Here is an 18,541-nt window from a genome sequence, read left to right as displayed (position 1 = left end):
AATGAACCATAACCTTATCCTTGGATTGCCCTGTGCATTGATTTCTGTCATACCCCCCCTCCGTGGGTGTGATTGGACTTGCTGAGTACGTTTGTACTCACCACATTCTTACTTTTTACAGCAGAAGACCCAGACTACCTCCCCGAAGACGTCGAGTAGGGTTTCGTCCTGCACCCAGTCTTGCCTGTGGTTAGGTCCACCGCTGGAGTTCCGCATGGCACAAGACTCTGATGACCCTCTTTTCGTAGCTAGTATAGTAGTGTGGGTTTTAGTTGTAATCCTCGCAATAGTGGCGCTTCACTGCCCATTACCGCGTAGAGTTGTACGGTGATGTACCATCTGATGTAATAAAAATGTTATCAGCCTTCTGGGACTGATAAAGCATCACTTTTAAATCTACCCTGATGGGGGGACGCTTCATCAATCAAGTTGTGCTTGATTGATAACCAATGGAGCAGCAGTGTAACGGTTGTAGGAATTCAAATCGTGACTGATTAGAAGCCCGAATCGCCAACGTCACGATACCACCAATCAAATTTACCAGAACATCATCAGACCAGTGCTACATCATATTGAGCCTACACGGTGGGGAAAAGAACAGAGAAGCGTCATGAGGAGCTGAGAGGATTTGAGGGTTGCTACAGCTAGAGATTAGATTTGGTTGAAATTCAATTTCAATCACAGATTAGTCAATGCAGCTAGTGTTGCTTCAGTGGGGAAAAAAAGAGAGGAAGCTACCTGGTGGAGCCTGCTGCTTGTTCTTGCGATGGATCAAGCAGGCAAGACAGGAGTGCGTGCTGGTGGAGAAGAGCAGATCCGGTTGGTGTTGCGGGGTGGGGGGTGCTGCGCTATGTGTGGTGGAGAAGAACGCGGCAGCACTGGCCAGCGCAGGCACCGTTCGCTGCTCCTTTTTGTGAGGTCGCCGGAGCTTAGGGATGAGGGTGGAGCTCAGGGGCGGGTAAGGGCGGCGTACGGGAACCTCGGGGAAGAGGTGGCGGACGGTGGATTCCACACTTGCGCTGCCGACGGAGCACGAGAATGGCCGGCATGTCGCAGCCGCTCCAGGCATTGTTGGGCCGCATGCGGTGAGGAGCGACGGCGACTGCGGAGAGAAGAAGAAAAGATGGAGAGAAGAATGAGAGAGGTTAGGGTTGGGAGCTGGGACGGGTCCTCCAAAAATCGATTGCAGGTGGTTTTTGCAAAAACTAAGAGGATTCTGATTTTTTTGCTTCATGTTCAAGTAAATTTTAAGTTAAGGATATAAGTGCAAAATATTCGAACGCGGTTACTGTGCAAGGTTGATGAGTTGGACTGCGTGTTGATATTTAAAAAATAGAAGGGTCTTTTTGCTAAACCGCTAGGAACACCTGTGCCTCCAATGGTATCTTTAAGAAATCCGGATTATACCTAGTCCTAATGGATAGAGTGTGTCCTCCTGCTGTGCCGGAGATAGCTCTGAGCATAATTTTCCGAACCCGAAATCCCAACCCAAAATATTCGAATCCAATCCTAAAATAACCAAACCCAAAATATCCGATCTCTGACTTTAAGAAACCTAAATTTAATTGGTGTATACCCGAATTTCTCAAACCATTCGAAATCAACCAACAGCCCATTTGGACCCATCTCAGTAGGCAGCCCGGTAGCCCACAACTAACCCTAGCATCAGTTTTTCAAAAAAAAAAACTAACCCTAGCATCCCCTAATTTAGATTCCCCTGAAGCCTGATCCCCTTCCCCTCCCGGCCTCCCCTTCCCCCGACCCCAACTCCCTCCCGACGGCCTACTCCCAGGCTCCCATCCTCCCTGGCGCCCGCCGCCCAGCGCCCACGGGGCCACGCCGTCGCCCTCAGTGCGCCGCGCCGCCACCGCCACCGCCACTCCGCGACCGCGAGGCACCCAGGGCCCAGCCGCCCAGGCCACCCGCTGAGTCGCTGACCCGCCCGCCCCGTCCGCTCGCGACCTCGCGTCGCGGCCAGCCGCCCACCTGCCGCGCCGCAGCGGGGAGTAGGGGACGCGCCATCGCCTCTGGGCTCCGACGACGACGACAACTCAAGTACGGCAGCAACAGGGGAGGAATCTTATTGGTATTGCTTGTCAGCTAGACTGTTCCTGTTACTAGGATTGTAGCTGAAAATTGCTGTGCATGTGAACGGATGGAAACTCGGGTAATCGGGATTACCTGATGCCCGTACCCGTACCCGGAATTTCGGGTTTTGTTTTTTCAGATGAATCTCGGGTAGCAATTTGGAAAACCCGAACTTTTAATTACCCGAATTACCCGAACGCCCAGGGCTAGCCAGAGAGGTCTCGAGTCTTCACCAGTTGCGGCGGCGCCGGCGCGGCTGCAGTCTCTCCGACGGGGAGGTCCTCGCTCACTAGACGAGGGAGATGTCGTACATGCGCGGTGACCTGCTGACCAAGACGCGGAAGCTGGTGAAGGGCCTCGCCAAGCCCGCCCCCACATGGCTCAAGGCCATGGAAGAGTTAGTGCTCTCCTGCCCTACTCCCGCATCTCCATCCCTATCTGTGTCTGTGCAATTACGTCTCCATTTCTCCATTATCCTACCTTTGGCGCTGTGGTTGGGATCAGATCCACATGTAAACTATGCTGCACCTCGCTGATTATGTCGAGAAAAGCTCTACGTGACATCATAGATGGTTCATTTTGTTGCTTATCCATGGACCTATGAATTGAGATGTTGTAAAATGGCACGATTCTGTGCTGAAACAAGGTTGATTTCTAATTACTATCTCATCAATCACCCTGAACGCCATGGTATTGCGTATAACTGGGATTTGTGTATTTCCTGATGCTTTATATTGTTTCCGTTGTCGAATGGTTTGCAACATTTTTTTAGTGAGGTTCAATTGTGTTACATTGTGAGCCTAGAAGTTTGTAAACAGTAAACTGGACTGGATCTATGCATGCTTTGCTGTTATTTTTTTCAAACTGCTATGCGTTTCTTTTGTTTGCCATATTGCTTGCTGGTCAATTGAAACACGAGACTTGTTGATTAGGGCACCTCCAGTGACATTTCCTCGTGTGGATGGAAAGATCAAGAAGATTGAGATGCCAGAGGATGTGTACGTTAAAATGTTCTTCAAAAAGCATCCAGATTCACTCTACCATGATGCAATCAAGTACGTCCCTTCTCGTGTGCTTTGTGATCTCCATAAAAAAAATTACCAATGCAGCACCTGTATAGTTGAAATAGTATACATGTATTTAAGACTCCAAATTTTTGAAGGGGGTTCGGGAAGGAAGAAATGTTCGATTGTTATCTATTTTCTTTGTACACAGAACTGGTGCTATTATTTAACTTTCTCCTTTTGCACATGATTTTAATATGTCCAATCTTTACAGGATAAGTGGATTTGATCCGCCACCAGCACGAGTTTTTGCTTGGCGTGTCTTGGAGTTGAAAGAGCAAGGAGTCAGTGAAGATTATGCGATGGCTGTAGCAGATGTAATAATCCTCTTCTGAAGATATCCTTTTGTAAATTTTATCAAATACCCTTAACACAAAATCCTATTCTGAGCCCACTATATTTAAATTTTAAGTTACAGAATTGTACAAGTTTAAACACTGCCAGTTTTATTTGATGATTACCATGCCTTTTCCAGTTTGAGTATCGCAAAGAAAAGAAAGCCAAGAAGAAAGCATACAAGGAACTTAAAGAAATTGCACGCAGTGAAGGAAAGGTACCACCGCCAAACCCATACCCAAGTGCAATCAAGGAAATACAAGCAGAGGAAAAGAAGTATGTTATGGATCGTTTCTATAACCCTAAGGTAATTGAGATTGCGAATAAGATGAAGGAGGAGAGAGATATGTTGCTTCGAGATAGAGTGGCATCAGGTCAGTGGTAGTAACAGGCATTAGTTGGACTGGTCGACTATGTATTATGTTTATGAAACTCGCCAACTGTCATCATAAAAAATAATGGATGCGTGACTGAAATTAATATGGCAAACAAGAAACTTTGTTTTTACACATATCTCTTGAGATGGTAGGTCTGCTCGGAAATTCAATATTTGTCCATATTTCCATCTTCCTTTATGGCCTGATTTCCGGCTATCTTCTTTCTGAACCTAGATTTTCAGTATTTTCTTAGTTGAGTTTCTTCTTCCATTCTGCTATAATGGTATATGATGGTTGTGCACCATTATGCACAAACATGATTGCATGAGAAAAGCTGTTGATGTTGTGGCGCCTGAATTTTCTCGTACTGTTTAGTTAAAAATGTCAAATTTTATGAAATGTCATATGTTTTTCTGCTGATGCAACTAGTCATGCTGGATCATATGTTCCTGGCCTACCCCATTGGAACTCCTATAATTTCAAAAGGGAAAAGCTTATCTGCAAATAAAACGAGATGCATTCTGCATCATTCGGAATGTTCTGCACAGCTGATAAAACTAGATGATATCAGTAATTGCATTGTGACATGTTGGCAGAACGTCTCTTTCTTTTTTTTTTCCCCTTGAATGTTGTCGATGCATTTTCCTTGTATCCCCGTGATGAACATTTTAGTAATCTGAGCACTCATTCAGTTGGTGCTCCCTCCTCATCACTCTGCTGGGAGGTTGAAGGAACCAGCATTTCGATATGCACTGTTGAGATCTGGCGTTTTGAGGGATATGGTTGAACTGTTGATTGGTCTTACTCAACATCCGATACTTTTTTTTTTTTTGCCTTCTTGATGTAGCTTATGTTAGCCGTGTTTGGTGCTGATTGTTGCAAAAAACTTCATGCTGTATTTTGAATATGCCTTGTCTTTAAATTTGGCTCATGAAGAGTGTCTTCTTTCTCGGAGATGTATGTGTTATGTGAGTGCCGCAAAGAAATAATTATTAGCAAAGCTACACAGTTCACTGCAATTCCCGTCCTTCAGGGTGGGCATTCAGTTAGAACAACCGATTGGTTCGGTTCCTCGATTTTTAAAAAAATTCGGTTAGTAAAAAATAAGAACCGATCGGTTCCCGTGAAAACTGAAAACCGAGCATTTCGAAATAACCGAACACTCACTGAATCATACACAAAATCAATGGACCCCATCATATATACACCAAATCGAAAGAAGATACATCAAAAATCCAACACAAATGAATTTAACATAGGTTACAAATCCAAAGAAGAGCATTAGTTTCGAAGAGGGGCAAGTGAACTGTGGCTCCGCTTGGCGAGGAGCAGCGGAGGGCTTCTGGACAGGACAAAGAAGCAGCATGCAGCGTTGCCCGCCGGGACCAGGCCCAGGCGGCCGGCCAGCACGCGCCGTCCACGGCCGAGGCCAGGCGGCCGGACAGCAGGCGCCGCCCGCGGCCGGGGCCAGGCGCCCTGCCTGCACGCGCCGCGTGCGGCAGGGGCCAGGCAGCTGGCCAGACGCGCCGCCCGCGGCCGGCCTGCAAGCGACACCCGCGCGTGCGCTGGGCGGGCGGCCGCCGGCCGGCACGCGCCGCCGCGAGGGAGCAGGCGGGTTGCCGCCTACGTGCGCCGCCTGCACGCGCGCGCTGTGCGAGCGGCCGCCAGGGAGACGGAGAGGGCGAGAGGCAGGAGTGAACGGGAGGGTGGCGTACTTAGTTATTGGGCTGGGCTGTTCAGTTGTAGTTATCGGCCTCTTTTCTATATTTCGGTTACACCGGTTCTTTCCGTTATCCGAGGCTCAAAACCGAATTAACCGAGTTTATTTCGGGCAGTATAAACTGGAACCGAATTGGTGACTATTTTTTCGGTTTCAAGTAATTTGGTTCGGTTTTATTCGTGACCCGTCCTTATGCTTGTTTGGTGCCTTTGTTGCTGTCATTCGTGCTAACGAATTCTGATACCTTCTATCTTGTTGTTGCTCTGCATTCTTGTTATCGATGGTATTTTATTGTGTATGCCCGGTTCTCTGTTATTTGCGATGTACGATTGTGGTGCATTGGACAATCTATTTATTAGTTTATTATAAGTGGTGCGTATAATGGGACCTCCCATATGGAAGTTCTTTACTGTATGCTGTTGGTGGTGACCGGTGGCCCAGCTGTTGATTCCTTTGCTTGTAAACATGTGATCACAAATTTTTCTTAGATTACATAGACTATAAAATGATAACCATATAATTATACATATATGATGCCAGGAGTTTATTTATATAACATAAGTGGTGATCAAGAGTTTGGATTTCGAAAATACAATGCACGCCTTGTGTATAGGTTTGGATAGAGGAAATATTTTTTTTGGTAAAGCTATATAGTATAAATTCGTTGCTTAGCTTCTTTTGTTTCTAATAAGATGCAACACGGATTTAGTGACACTTGTGCGATTCAAATAAAATAGAGCAAACAGCCTTTTTTTTCAAGAAAAAAAAATAGAGCAAACAGCAAAGTCATCATGCATAAACAGCTATTGCGTTTGGACTTAATCTGCAGGAGCAGGGGTGTCTGACAAGCCAGCTCGGCCCATTAATGGTCAGCTCGTTTGATAATACACAGACTCAAAATAGGTTTAGAGCATGTTCAAGAATCTTTCTAAATTTTAGTCTCTAAATTATCATTTGGAGAGCCTTCTGCATAAAATCACTTTCTATATATTCTCACTCTCCAACAGCTTTTCTATATCTTATGTACACCGTAGAAAGGTATTTTTGTTATCGATCTCTGGACAGTGAGAAATGCGGAATGGAGGATGGTTATATTTGGATAACCACTTAGAGAAGCTGTCAAAATCTCTATTTCTAAAAATAAGAATATTACTCTTAATTAATATTACATTTGACTTGCAAGTTGAATGATAGGTTTATTTTGATAAAATAATAATAACAATACAAATATCTTAATAGAAAATAAGTTTGATATTGCCATATTTATCGAGCCGGCGAAGCCATCGAACAGCTCATGAGCTATCCCCGTGAGCTGGCTGGTTAAGAAAATGAGCTAAAATTGACGCTTGGCTCAGTTCGTTTGGCAGGTCAGGCCGAGCCGAACTAGCTACCAACGAACCGATCCAACTCGAGAGCTCCGATCGAGCTTTTCTGCGGAGGACCCTATGCAGCACGCAGGATTACTGCTTATGGTTTGGCAGCGCTTTGAGGAGAATGGTCTCGATGGTGATCCCGGGGCCAAATCCGAGGAGAAGCCCAATCCAGGCCTTTCCCGACGTAGCGCAGCCGCATCTCCTCCGACATGCGCCGCATCTCCTCCATGATCAGGATCACGCACGAGCTCCGATCCACGTGTTGCCGTACTGCGTCATGGCACTCCTGGACGCCGCCAGGCGCCAGGTTCCCTTCCCCGAGACCCAGCTCGCGCTGCACCCTGTCCAGTATCTCCCTAACGCCCACGTGCATCACCCAGAACACCTCCTCGTTCAGGTCCGGCGCCAGCGTCGGCGCCTCCCGCAGCGCGCGTGCCACGGAGCGGCCCACGGCGCCGGACACGTACAGCGGTACATCCCGGTGCAGGGTGAGCACCAGCCCTTCCTCGCGCAGCGTGGTGACGATGCCGTCCCACGTCCCGGGCACGATCTCCTGCGACGTCCACACCAGCAGCAGCTCGAAGACGGCGCGCTAGTTGGCGTTGGGGTTGGACCCCACCACGACCGTGCCCGCGGCGTCGCCGAAGATGGCCTGCCCGACGAGGTTCCCGATGTGGGACTCGGAGGGGCCCCGCAACAACAGCGGGATGGTGGCGAATCCAGCAGCCAAATAAAAAGTAGCTCATCACCCTTCTCTTATTCTTCCTTCCATCTTCTTTTTCATTCTTTATTTTAAAAAATAAAGAGGGAGTTCAGTGGGATATCCATTAATTTTAGAGAGGTAGAGAGGCTTGATCTCCCTAACCCCCCTTTAGATCACCTCGGAGCACGTCACCAGGACGCGGGCACCAGGGTTGTTCTCCACGAGGTCCTTTGAAAGGTCCTTGGTTGATTTTGGTAATTGAGTGATAATCTAGGTAGACTAATAAGTGATTATGTTGAGACACACAGGTGACCACACAAAGACAGTAGTATAAGCAACATGTGCTATGATGGCGAAATGGCTAAGTGTTGATGCTATGCTCATATAGTATGATGAAGGAACTCAGTGCATATGAGACATGACATGGAGTCTTGTGGCTAGATGGAGAAGATCAAGATAAGGCTTTGCATTGATGGACCGGTTGCAAGTGTGAAGGGCAAGTTGGAAGGTTTGAAGCGACAAACCGCATATGGCGGGGAAGCTTGAGCAAAGACTTGGCACCGATGGACCAAGGCAACGATGAAGATCAAATTAAGTTGAGATCGATGAACCAATAAGGTCACATGATGATATGAAGTGGATCATATCATTCAAGGAAGATAAAGCCAAATGTTGACTTATGATGATGATCAAAAGGTTTAATGGAGGTTGGTGCTTGTGTGGCATCAACATTTGAGAAAATGAAATGGACTGCGCAAGGCAAAGGTATGACTTGTAGGGTATTTCATTTCACCGGTCATAGGTTGTGTAGAGAAGTACAGGACCGGATTTAGGATAGATGGCCGTACTATGAAGAGGGGTAAACTTGTTTGCATATCAGTCATCTAGTGCCACTTGAGCGATCTAACTATGCATACATTGCTAGGATCGAGTGGCGTTGAAAGTTTTAAAAAAAGAAGGAGATTTGAAAATGCTAACTAAGGCTTAAAGATATTAATCATCCCGTGGGAGATCATTTAGAGTTAGCATGCTTTGGAAAAAGGTTTTTGTTATGCCCCTAATTATGGGTTGGATCTTGGATTGGTTTTCTAGGTTGATCCATTTTGTTTTGGATCCTTTGTTCATGTGCAATGAGTAGTCCTCTGAACAAGCTTTCTATATAGTCCAAGATCACCTAATTTGGTTACTGGAGTTAAAAGTTATCAGCGTTTTACCGAGGATCGGCTATGCTGAAAATGGAGCTGCGGTCCGTCCGCTACTGGGACGCGGACTATCTGCCGGCTAACCGTCAAACGGGCACAGAAACTCGATGTTTTCTGTGTTGGATGTCAAAGTGAACAGTGGACCGTCCGGCCTAGATGGCGGACCATCTACAAACTACACAAAGACGTTCCTTTGTTCTAGTTGGGATTTTGACGTGAACGGAGGACGGTCCGCCAAATGGTGCGGACGGTCCACCAGCTAATTTTTAAAACCTGATAGAACTTTTGAAGTTCTATGTGCTCAGCATTTTTGTGCTGCGGACGGTCCGCTAGTTGTGAGGCGGACAGTCCACCAAGGCTATCGACTCTGACACGCATTAATTGTGTTTCTAGCTGTTGGGTATGAATGACGGATAGTCCGGTCTCTGTGAGGCGGACAGTCAGCGATAACTCTGTTTCGACGTGTTTTTGAAGGTAACGGCTAGTTTGAGGCCTCCCTCTATAAATAGAGGTGGTGTTCAGCCATTTCGTGTAGTTAAGCACCTTGGGGACTTAGTGTCCTTGTGTGAGAGTGCTTGGGAGCCCTCCAGCTCACTTGTGATTAGTATTAATCATATTCGCTAAGTGAGAGAGCGATTCTAGTGCATTGCATTGAGAGATTGCAAGAGATTGGCATTAGGTGATCGAGTTGCAAGCCGGTGGTGCTTGTTACTCTTGGAGGTTGCAACCTCCTAGACGGCTTGGTGGTGTTGTCTCCATTGAAGCACGCAAGAAGCTTGTGCGTGACTCCGGACAAGGCACTGTGTGGGGTACCGTGCTCACCCGGCGGGAGATGCGAAGAGCAACTCTAGTAGAGCGAGGTGTGAAGAGCGCCAAGTGGTCCAGCCGGATCAAGTGCTAGAGCTTGGTGTGAGCACTCCACGTGGGAGAGTGTGACTTGCGGGTCACCACTAGGAAGAGGATCGGCGGCAACCTTGGGCTTACCTCAGCGGGGATTAAGTGGTTGGCAAACCACCAAACCTCAGGATAAAAATCTCCGTGTCAACTTGTTCTTCTCATTGGTTTGCAATTCCCTCCACTAGCTTGTATTTACTTGTTCATATACTTGTGCTAGTGAGTTGTAGTTGCTCTTGTGTAACTAGTTTACTTGTGTAGTAAAGCAGTTGCTATCTCTTGCGCTAGTTAGCTTGTGTAGCTAAGTAGACTTGCTTAGTTTGTGTATCTAAGTAGTTGTAAGCTCTCTAGTTTAGTTTGTGTGGCTTTGCTAGTTGGGTAAGTATTAGTTGTGCTTAGGCTTTGAGCACTTTGCATACTAGTATGAGTAGGAGCTCCCCGGTTGTTTGAGTACTAGTTGCATAGGCTTTGAGCGCTTTGCATACTGCTATGGTTTGTGTGGCTTTGCTAGTTGGGCAAGACGAAGCCGAAGCTGGTGGCGGAGAACAAGTCGAAGCCTCTGATGCCGCTCCTACTAATGGCACAGGTAAGCGCTTATCCGCCCGCGTCTGGCTACCGAGATCTGGGCGCAATATATTGACAATATTTGTACTTGCAGGTGTCCGACAACCACCGCCCGAAGACATCGCCGGGTCCTCGAGGAATCCCCGTGAGCTACTAAAGGCCGGGCCAGGGTACAAGAACATCATCACCACCGACCTGGTGGACGACCCCCTGTTGACGGCAAAAAATTTAAAGACCTTCAAGAGCACCTTCAAGGAGTTATACGATTTTTCCATGGTAATACTTGGGTAATTTTCCGGTTGTGCATATTGATGAGCTGTTTTGACTCAATCTCCACCTTTTGCGCAGCATGTGATCACTAAATCCCAGAAAAAATCGGAGAAGCTCAGCGCGGTTGTGGGTGATGCGCGAGAGTTAGCTGCCCTGGACAAGCATGTCTCCGAAGAAATTATGAAGAATTGCTATCTGCAGCGAGAGCTGGACATACTGAAGCACGAAAGAACTCGAGAGACTTGGCTACTCAAGAATGACATGAAAAACCTCGAGAAGGCCAACTCCGAGCTCCAAAAACAGCTCAAGGAGCAACAAGCGGAGTACCAGGAGCAGCTCAAGGAAGAGAAGAAAGCGCACCAAGGTAGGCCCTCGCTTCCCTCGAGTACTTTTCCTTAGTAATTTCCCTTAGTTGCTGAAATATCTTCACCGTAGAGCTTAGGAAAATAATAAAACACAAAGAGGAGCAGCTTACTGACGTGAAGAATATGCTGTATCATCGTAAAGATGATGTCGAAAGGCTGCAGAAGGTGATCGGCGATACTGAATGACAGTTCGTCGACTGCCTTCAGCAAATCAAAATGCTGGGCGAGAAGGACGAGCAACAGCGGAAGGAGTTGGAGGACCTCAGGGGGGCTGCCCAGGAGCTGGTGGACATGGTGGATCCCCCAGAAGAAGACGAAGCGAGCCCGCGGCCCCTGCTGGAGCGACTCCGCGAAGCCCCGAAGAAAGTGCTCAAGTTCCTATCTGAGGCTCCAGTCGCATGCGTTGGCAATGCCCTCGCATATGTGAAATCCTTCTTGCCAAACACGCAGCTAGACATTTTTGCGCAGGGAATGGCGGCGGACTGCACGGATGAACGATTTGACGAGTACCTGCGAGAGGCCCAACCTGTAGCAGAACAAATTGTACACAGTGTACTGCAGGATTAGGGTATGAGAGACAAGTAATCATTCCCTTATGTAAATACTTCACTCGATATCTCTACTTGTTTGCGTGCCTTAGCTGAATTGGGATCCAGGCTTACAAGGCTCAAGTAGTAGACGCTTCCCTGGGTGCAACGACTCGAAGGGTAGCTAATACTCGTCTAACAGATTAGCCACAACTCGATCGAGCAGGTCTAAACTTGTTAGGAAAGAACGCGAGCATCATCGCGGGATTGCCGTGCGCAGGGCAGAAAAACAAGACTACCCCGAGTGCGACGACTCTGAGTGTAGTCGAAAGTCGCTCCTGCTGTGAGCGTGCTCCGTAAGCTAGGTAGGTGAAGCGTCCCCTCATCCGAGGTGACTTAAATGTGATATAAAAATCAGTCCCAGGAGGCTGATACACATTTATTACATCAGATGGTATATTACCGTACAAACCTCCGAGGAGGCGGGCATTCGATACAAACGATAACTAGTAATAAAATAGCTATGGTAATACACCAAAGCGTGACCCACGTGGGATCCAGCTCGGGCTCAGAGTAACACGCTAGCAGAAACATCTTGCGGAGGGTCAACACCACAGGCAAAGTTGGGCGCGGACACAACCCTTATTCGTCGTTTCCGATCACGTAGTCCGGGTCTTCCTCTGAGAAAACCACAAATATATATAGGGTGAGTACAAAGGTACTCAACAAGTCCAACCACACCCGCGGAGGGGTGATAACAGAGATCATGCACGGTTATATCAAGGGTGGGGTTAGGGTTTATTTGCGATAAAGCAAGATTTCACACATGCAAGGGTTTATTTAACAAAAGCACTTTCTCAAAACATTTTTATAGTAATCGAATCATAAGTAGTGTTGATCCTGCATAAATGACCCAAGTTTTAGTGTCATCGGACTCGGCGTCCACAGTAGCTTACTGTACATCTGCCGAGTACTTTCAAAACAACCTATGCCACAAAACCAGTCATCCCGGAACATCTATTGAAGTGACCATGCCGTAACGCGTCCAATACCGTGGACACGGCTATTCGAATAGATTTTTACACTCTGCAGAGGTTGTACACTTTACCCACAAGTAGGGTACCGCGCTACGAACACCTTAATGTCGCGGCGGATCCTAACAAAGCCATTACCCACCTTAGCTGAATCTAACTAGCCAACACGGAAGCTACCATGGGGTTAATGACCCATCGATGGAGTCATAACCGGAATATCACTCACACAGATCGTATCCCTTCCCCATGGTCTCCCGTTACTCCCCCGCTCTCCATTTTTGGCTAGTAGAGCAACTAGTGGGGTTTATGCTAAGCCGTTGCCCACACAACGGTCGAGTGGTTGTACGATAAAAGAGTTAGGCAAGATGACACCCCAGTTCATCCTTATACCAACCAGACGGACATCTCCCAACCATGCTCAACCACAAAGGTACAAGCACGCAAGCGGCATTTCGCACCGAAAACGCCGTCCATCTCGTCAGGTTAACCCTTTCTTTTTATTTCCCCACAATCCCATTTTGATCTACTAAAGCACCCGTACCCTTATTCTTAGTAAAGCGCTTATAATCATGGTTTACAATATAATGAGAGGAATACTAGGTAACAAGTATCTCTGACATGTAGTTTACGCCTAACCGAGCAAATCCTAGGTCATCGGGGTAGGGTTATAGCAATCAAGGGGTGGCTATCCAACCAGGTCTTGCAATAAAACAATGCATTTTACAAAACAGGCCAATAGGTTGTATTTATAAATCTAGGATAAGAATGCATCAAAGGATGGGATTGGACTTGCCATTCGCAAAACCTTCCGGGAAGTCCTGATCGAGGTACTGTCCTTCAGGTTCGGGCTCACGGCACTGGTTCTCGGACTCTTGCTTGCAGTACTGCTCGTCGACGGGTTCTCCCTCGGTCACCTCGTAATCTACGGCGCACACAAACAAACATTCCATAAGGAAAAAGAATTAAGGTTTTATTTACAAGCCCGAATCAGGAATGACTTAAGAAACTATGGTAGAAGGAAGATTTCCAGGGGATTTCTTGATGGCAAGGCCGACATTATGCTAGAAATGGCGTGGTAAAGTTTCAGGGCAAACGGGGGATTTTTGGCGCATAAAATAATAGGCCGAACGGGGTTTTAGGGAAGGAATAAGGGTCCAAGGACCTATTCGTAATTTCTGTTGGGAGGGGAGGGCTTGATTGGAATTTCCGGAAATACCTAGGGTACTCTAAAAAGGGTTAGGGACCTATCCATAAATATTTTGTGTAGTGGAGGGGTTTATTTTCTAAATAGTATGAGCAGGGGGGGTTATTTGGAAAGGGGGTTTAAGGGGAGGTGGGGTTCTTAAGGGAATAGGCAAAAGGTCAGGGGGCTCAGGGCAAATGTGCCCTTCTTCTTCCTCCCGTTACCAGAACAGAGGAGGGGGGGAACAGGGGCCGGCGGCGCCACCAAATTCGGCGGCCCTAGGGCACGGCGGCGGCCGGGGGCAGGGCTACACGGAGAGGGGAGCGAGGGGAACTCATTCCACTACTCACCCCGAGCTGGGACGGCACGAGACGGCCTGCCCACGAGGGCCAGGGGCGGCGGGCGGAGGGCCGTGCGGCGGCGGTGGAGCAAGGCAGGAGAGGGGGCTAGGGGTCGCGGGGAAGGTTGGGGTGGTGGTGAGGCGCGTCGCAGGGGGGTATTTGTAGGCCGGCGAGAGCAGGAAGGAGGGGGCGTGGTGGAGGTCGGTGGCGGCCAGTAATGGCAGTGGGGCGGCGGCGGTACGGGGTGCTGCTGCGCAAGGCGGCCGGTGGCGCTGGTCGTCGCTGCGCAGGGCGGGGTGGTGGCGCGTAGCGGGGAAGGGTGGCCCGGGGGCGTGCGGCGCAGGGGGAGGTGGCCCGTGGCGAGGCGACGCGCGGCGGCCGGCACTGCACGGCGTCGCAGCACGCAGGGGCAGCACGAGCGCCAAGACGGCAAGGGGGTACGGCGTGCGCAGAGGAGGGCCGGGTTAGGCAGCTCCTGTGGAGTCGTCAAAGGGCGGGGGTGGTGGTGGTGGCCGGCGTTGAGCTCTCTGCTTGGTGCCGTGCTGCGTATGCAGGGGAGCGAGGGGAGCAGGAAGCAGGAACAGAGAAAGGAGAAAGGAAAAGGAAAAGGAAAAGGGGTAGGGGAAAAAGAAAAGGAGGGGGGGGACGTCGGCGGATTTTGCGGCGGCGGTCGCGAGCACGAGGTCGAGCACGCGGGGGGGGGGGGGGGGCGTCGGCAGGATTCGTGGTGACGGTCGCGGGTGCGGGGTTGAGCACGCGGCATGTCGCGGGGGTCGAGGAAAAGAAAAAGGATGGCGGTCAAATTCGGGTGTCAGGCGGCGAAAGGTCGAGGGATGTGTTGGGCGATTAGGGGTTCGGACGGTAAGGGTTTAGGATCGATCCGAGCTTGTCGAGAGAATATTTTCTAGCAAGCGACTTGTGCTGTAATTTAGATAAGGTAAAAACGCGGGCGTTACAAACCTACCCCACTTAAAATGAATCTCGTCCTCGAGATTCTGCTGGTTCCTAAATAGATGGGGAAACTCTTTCTTAAGGGCATCTTCGCGTTCCCATGTGGCTTCTTCTACTCCATGTCTGCTCCACTGAACTCTGCAAATCCATACTTCGGAGTTTCTTGTTCTCTTTGTGACCGTGTCCAAAATCTTGATAGGCACCTCCTGGTACTGAAGATCTGTTTGTAAAACTATCTCTTCTTCCGGCACCCGTTCCCTCTCGGGCACCCTCAGGCATCTTCTCAGTTGGGATACATGGAATACTGGGTGTATGTCAGACATCCCTTCCGGTAGTTCTAGACGGTATGCTACAGCTCCAATTCTCTTCAGTATTTGGTATGGTCCAATGTACCGAGGGGCTAGTTTCCCGTGTACTTGAAATCTCCGAGTCCCTCGAATAGGTGAAACCTTGAGATATACGAAGTCTCCTGGATTGAAGCTTACTTCTCGTCTCTTCTTGTCTGAGTAACTGTTCTGTCGGGATTGGGCGGCCTTTAGTTTCTCTCTAATTTCGGCCACTCTTTCTTCCGCTTCTTTTATGAATGCACTTCCTCCCATAGAGAGCTTCAAATGGTGACATGCCCAAGCTTGCTTGATAACCGTTGTTGTACGAAAACTCAGCGTACGGTAAGCTTTGTTCCCAGTCCTTGCCATAAGTAAGGACACATGCTCTCAGCATATCCTCCATAATCTGGTTCACCCTTTCCGTTTGACCGTCGGTCTGCGGGTGATAAGCCGAACTGAAGTCCAACTTGGTGCCCATGGCCTTATGCAAACTTTTCCAAAACCTAGAGGTGAATTGGGTTCCTCTATCCGAAACGATTCTGCTAGGCACGCCATGCAGCTTCACTATGTTGTCTACGTAGAGTCGGGCTAGCTTTTCACCACCATAATTGGTCCGTACAGGTAGGAAGTGAGCGACTTTTGTGAGTCGGTCCACTATTACCCATATGGAGTCATGCCCTTTCTGCGTCTTGGGTAAACCCACTACAAAATCCATTCCTATCTCATCCCATTTCCAAACCGGGATGGGTAGGGGTTGTAGCAATCCTGCTGGCTTCTGATGTTCAGCCTTGATCCTTTGACAAGTGTCACAATGGGCGACGAATCTTGCAATGTCCGCCTTCATTCCATTCCACCAATACTTTTGTCTTATATCCACATACATCTTGGTGGATCCTGGGTGGATGGAATATGCCGAGTTGTGGGCCTCATCCATAATAGTCTGTCGGAACTCTCCTTCCTTAGGCACGCAAATTCTATCCTTGTACCATAAGGTTCCTTTGTCGTCCACTCTGAAATCCGGTGCCTTGTTTTCCCCCGTATGCATGCGGATTCTCATCAAGTCCTTATCTGAGCTTTGGGCCTTTCTGATCTGGTCCTCCAAAGTAGGTTGAACACTCAACTTGTGACTGGAGCCCTGGGGAACGATGTGCACATTTAATTGTGCCATCTCTTCTTGAAGGTGGGCATTCTTAGGTCCATAAGATTTTCGGCTTAGGGCATCTGCTACCACGTTTGCTTTGCCAGGATGGTAATGAATTACCACATTATAATCTTTAACTAGTTCTAACCACCTTCTTTGCCTTAAGTTCAATTCTAGCTGGGTGAAGATGTATTTCAAGCTCTTATGGTCCGTGTAGATCTCACACCTATTCCCAATCAGATAGTGCCTCCAAATCTTGAGGGCATGTACTACGGCTGCCAATTCTAAGTCATGGGTCGGGTAATTCTGCTCATGTGGCTTGAGTTGTCGGGAGGCATATGCCACTACTTTCCCTCCTTGCATAAGGACACACCCTAATCCTTGACGGGATGCATCACAATAGACGACAAAGTCCCGTTGGATGTCCGGTAAGGTTAGTACCGGGGCGGTTGTCAGTCTTCTCTTTAACTCTTGGAAGCTTCTCTCACATGACTCGGTCCAGGTGAACTTTTTCTCTTTCTTGAGTAGCTCTATCATGGGTCGGGCTAACTTGGAGAATCCTTCAATAAATCTCCGGTAATATCCGGCTAAACCGAGAAAGCTCCTAATTTCACTAACATTGGTGGGTTGCTGCCAATTGGAGACTGCATCGACCTTTTCGGGATCCACTGCTACTCCTTCTGCGGTCAAGATGTGACCCAGAAATGCTACTTTCTCAAGCCAAAATTCACACTTGCTGAACTTGGCGTAGAGCTTGTGCACTCTCAACTTTTCCAGAATCACTCGTAGGTGCTGCTCATGTTCATCGACACTCTTGGAGTATATAAGTATGTCGTCAATGAAAACTACGACGAACTTATCTAACTCTTCCATAAACACCTTATTCATGAGGTTCATGAAATAAGCAGGTGCATTGGTGAGTCCAAAGGACATCACGGTAAACTCATATTGCCCATAGCGGGTAACGAAAGCCGTCTTTGGAATATCACCTTCCTTAATCTTGAGCTGGTGATATCCTGACCTTAGGTCTATCTTGGAGAAATACTTGGCTCCCTTCAACTGGTCAAAGAGGTCATCAATCCTGGGAAGGGGGTATTTGTTCTTGATGGTGACTTCATTTAGTGCGTGGTAATCCACGCACATCCTCATGCTTCCGTCCTTCTTCTTGACAAACAAGACCGGAGCTCCCCATGGTGATGAGCTCGGCCTAATGAACCCACTTTGTTGTAATTCTTCCAGTTGTTTCTTTAGTTCTGCCAATTCAGAGGCTGCCATCCTATAGGGTCTCTTAGCTATAGGAGAGGTTCCAGGGACAAGGTCAATGACAAACTCTATATCCCTATCTGGCGGCATCCCCGGGAGTTCTTCCGGGAAAACGTCTGAGTATTCATTTATTACTGGAACTTCTTCCAAAAATTTGGCTTCCATGCTAAAAACCATCGGATCCGGTCCACTTCCCCGAGTATGGCAGGTTACTTGCACTCCTTCTGGGTTGGTTAGGTGTACCACCTTGTCAGCACAACTTATAAGGCCATTGTGCAGGCTTAACCAATCCATTCCAAGGATCACATCTATGCCTTTAGACTTAAGTACTACTAGGTCTGCTAAGAATTCTACCCCACTTAGGATGATCCTTACCCTAGAACAACCCAGCCGGCACTTTATGTCACCTCCGGGCGTTCGGGTTAATAGGGGTGTCTTAAGTAGCACTGTAGGTATATTGTGTTCTTCCACAAAACTCGAGGATATGAATGAATGTGATGCCCCAGAATCAAACAATATTGTTGCCAAAACTGAGCTGACTAGGAACTCACCGAGCATTACGCCCTGAGCATTCTGAGCCTCCTGGGCGTTGATGTGGTTGATGCGGGCTCGTCCAAAGGACTGTTGGGGCGGCCCCATCTGCTGGTTGTTGTTGCCGGTATTTTTATTGCGGATGGGTACACGATTGGCTCCTGATAAGGCTGGCCTTGGTCCATTCACTGAGTTGGAGAGGGCTGGTGCTGCCGGCTTGTTATTGGCATATGGGCAATTGGCAATGAAGTGTCCTGTCTCACGGCAGTTGTAGCATGCTCGGGTATT

The 18,541-nt window shown here is 48.3% G+C and overlaps 1 protein-coding gene and 1 pseudogene across 6 annotated transcripts; one reads left to right on the top strand and one right to left on the bottom strand.

The window, feature by feature from the left end:
• The first annotated feature begins 1,729 nt into the window (after positions 1 to 1,729).
• LOC112878231 lies at positions 1,730 to 4,030 on the top strand. Of its 6 annotated transcripts, none has more exons than XM_025942670.1 (5): positions 1,730 to 2,086; positions 2,228 to 2,485; positions 3,032 to 3,143; positions 3,367 to 3,469; positions 3,628 to 4,030. In XM_025942670.1, coding segments are annotated over exons 2-5 (462 nt in total). In that variant the 5' UTR covers positions 1,730 to 2,086; positions 2,228 to 2,484; the 3' UTR covers positions 3,874 to 4,030. The 6 variants fall into 6 exon arrangements, with proteins under 6 accessions (XP_025798455.1, XP_025798453.1, XP_025798454.1 ...); XM_025942668.1 differs by having other exon boundaries at positions 1,731 to 2,055; positions 2,293 to 2,485; positions 3,021 to 3,143; XM_025942669.1 differs by having other exon boundaries at positions 1,731 to 2,055; positions 3,021 to 3,143.
• Positions 4,031 to 7,045: 3,015 nt separating this feature from the next.
• Positions 7,046 to 18,541, bottom strand: part of LOC112872976 — a 49,779-nt pseudogene continuing 38,283 nt past the window's right edge.

Source organism: Panicum hallii, chromosome 9 (assembly GCF_002211085.1).
Source record: "Panicum hallii strain FIL2 chromosome 9, PHallii_v3.1, whole genome shotgun sequence".
NCBI classification, from domain to species: domain Eukaryota; kingdom Viridiplantae; phylum Streptophyta; class Magnoliopsida; order Poales; family Poaceae; genus Panicum; species Panicum hallii.
Note: the sequence above shows the minus strand (reverse complement) of the source record. Positions and strands in the feature narration are given on the sequence as shown.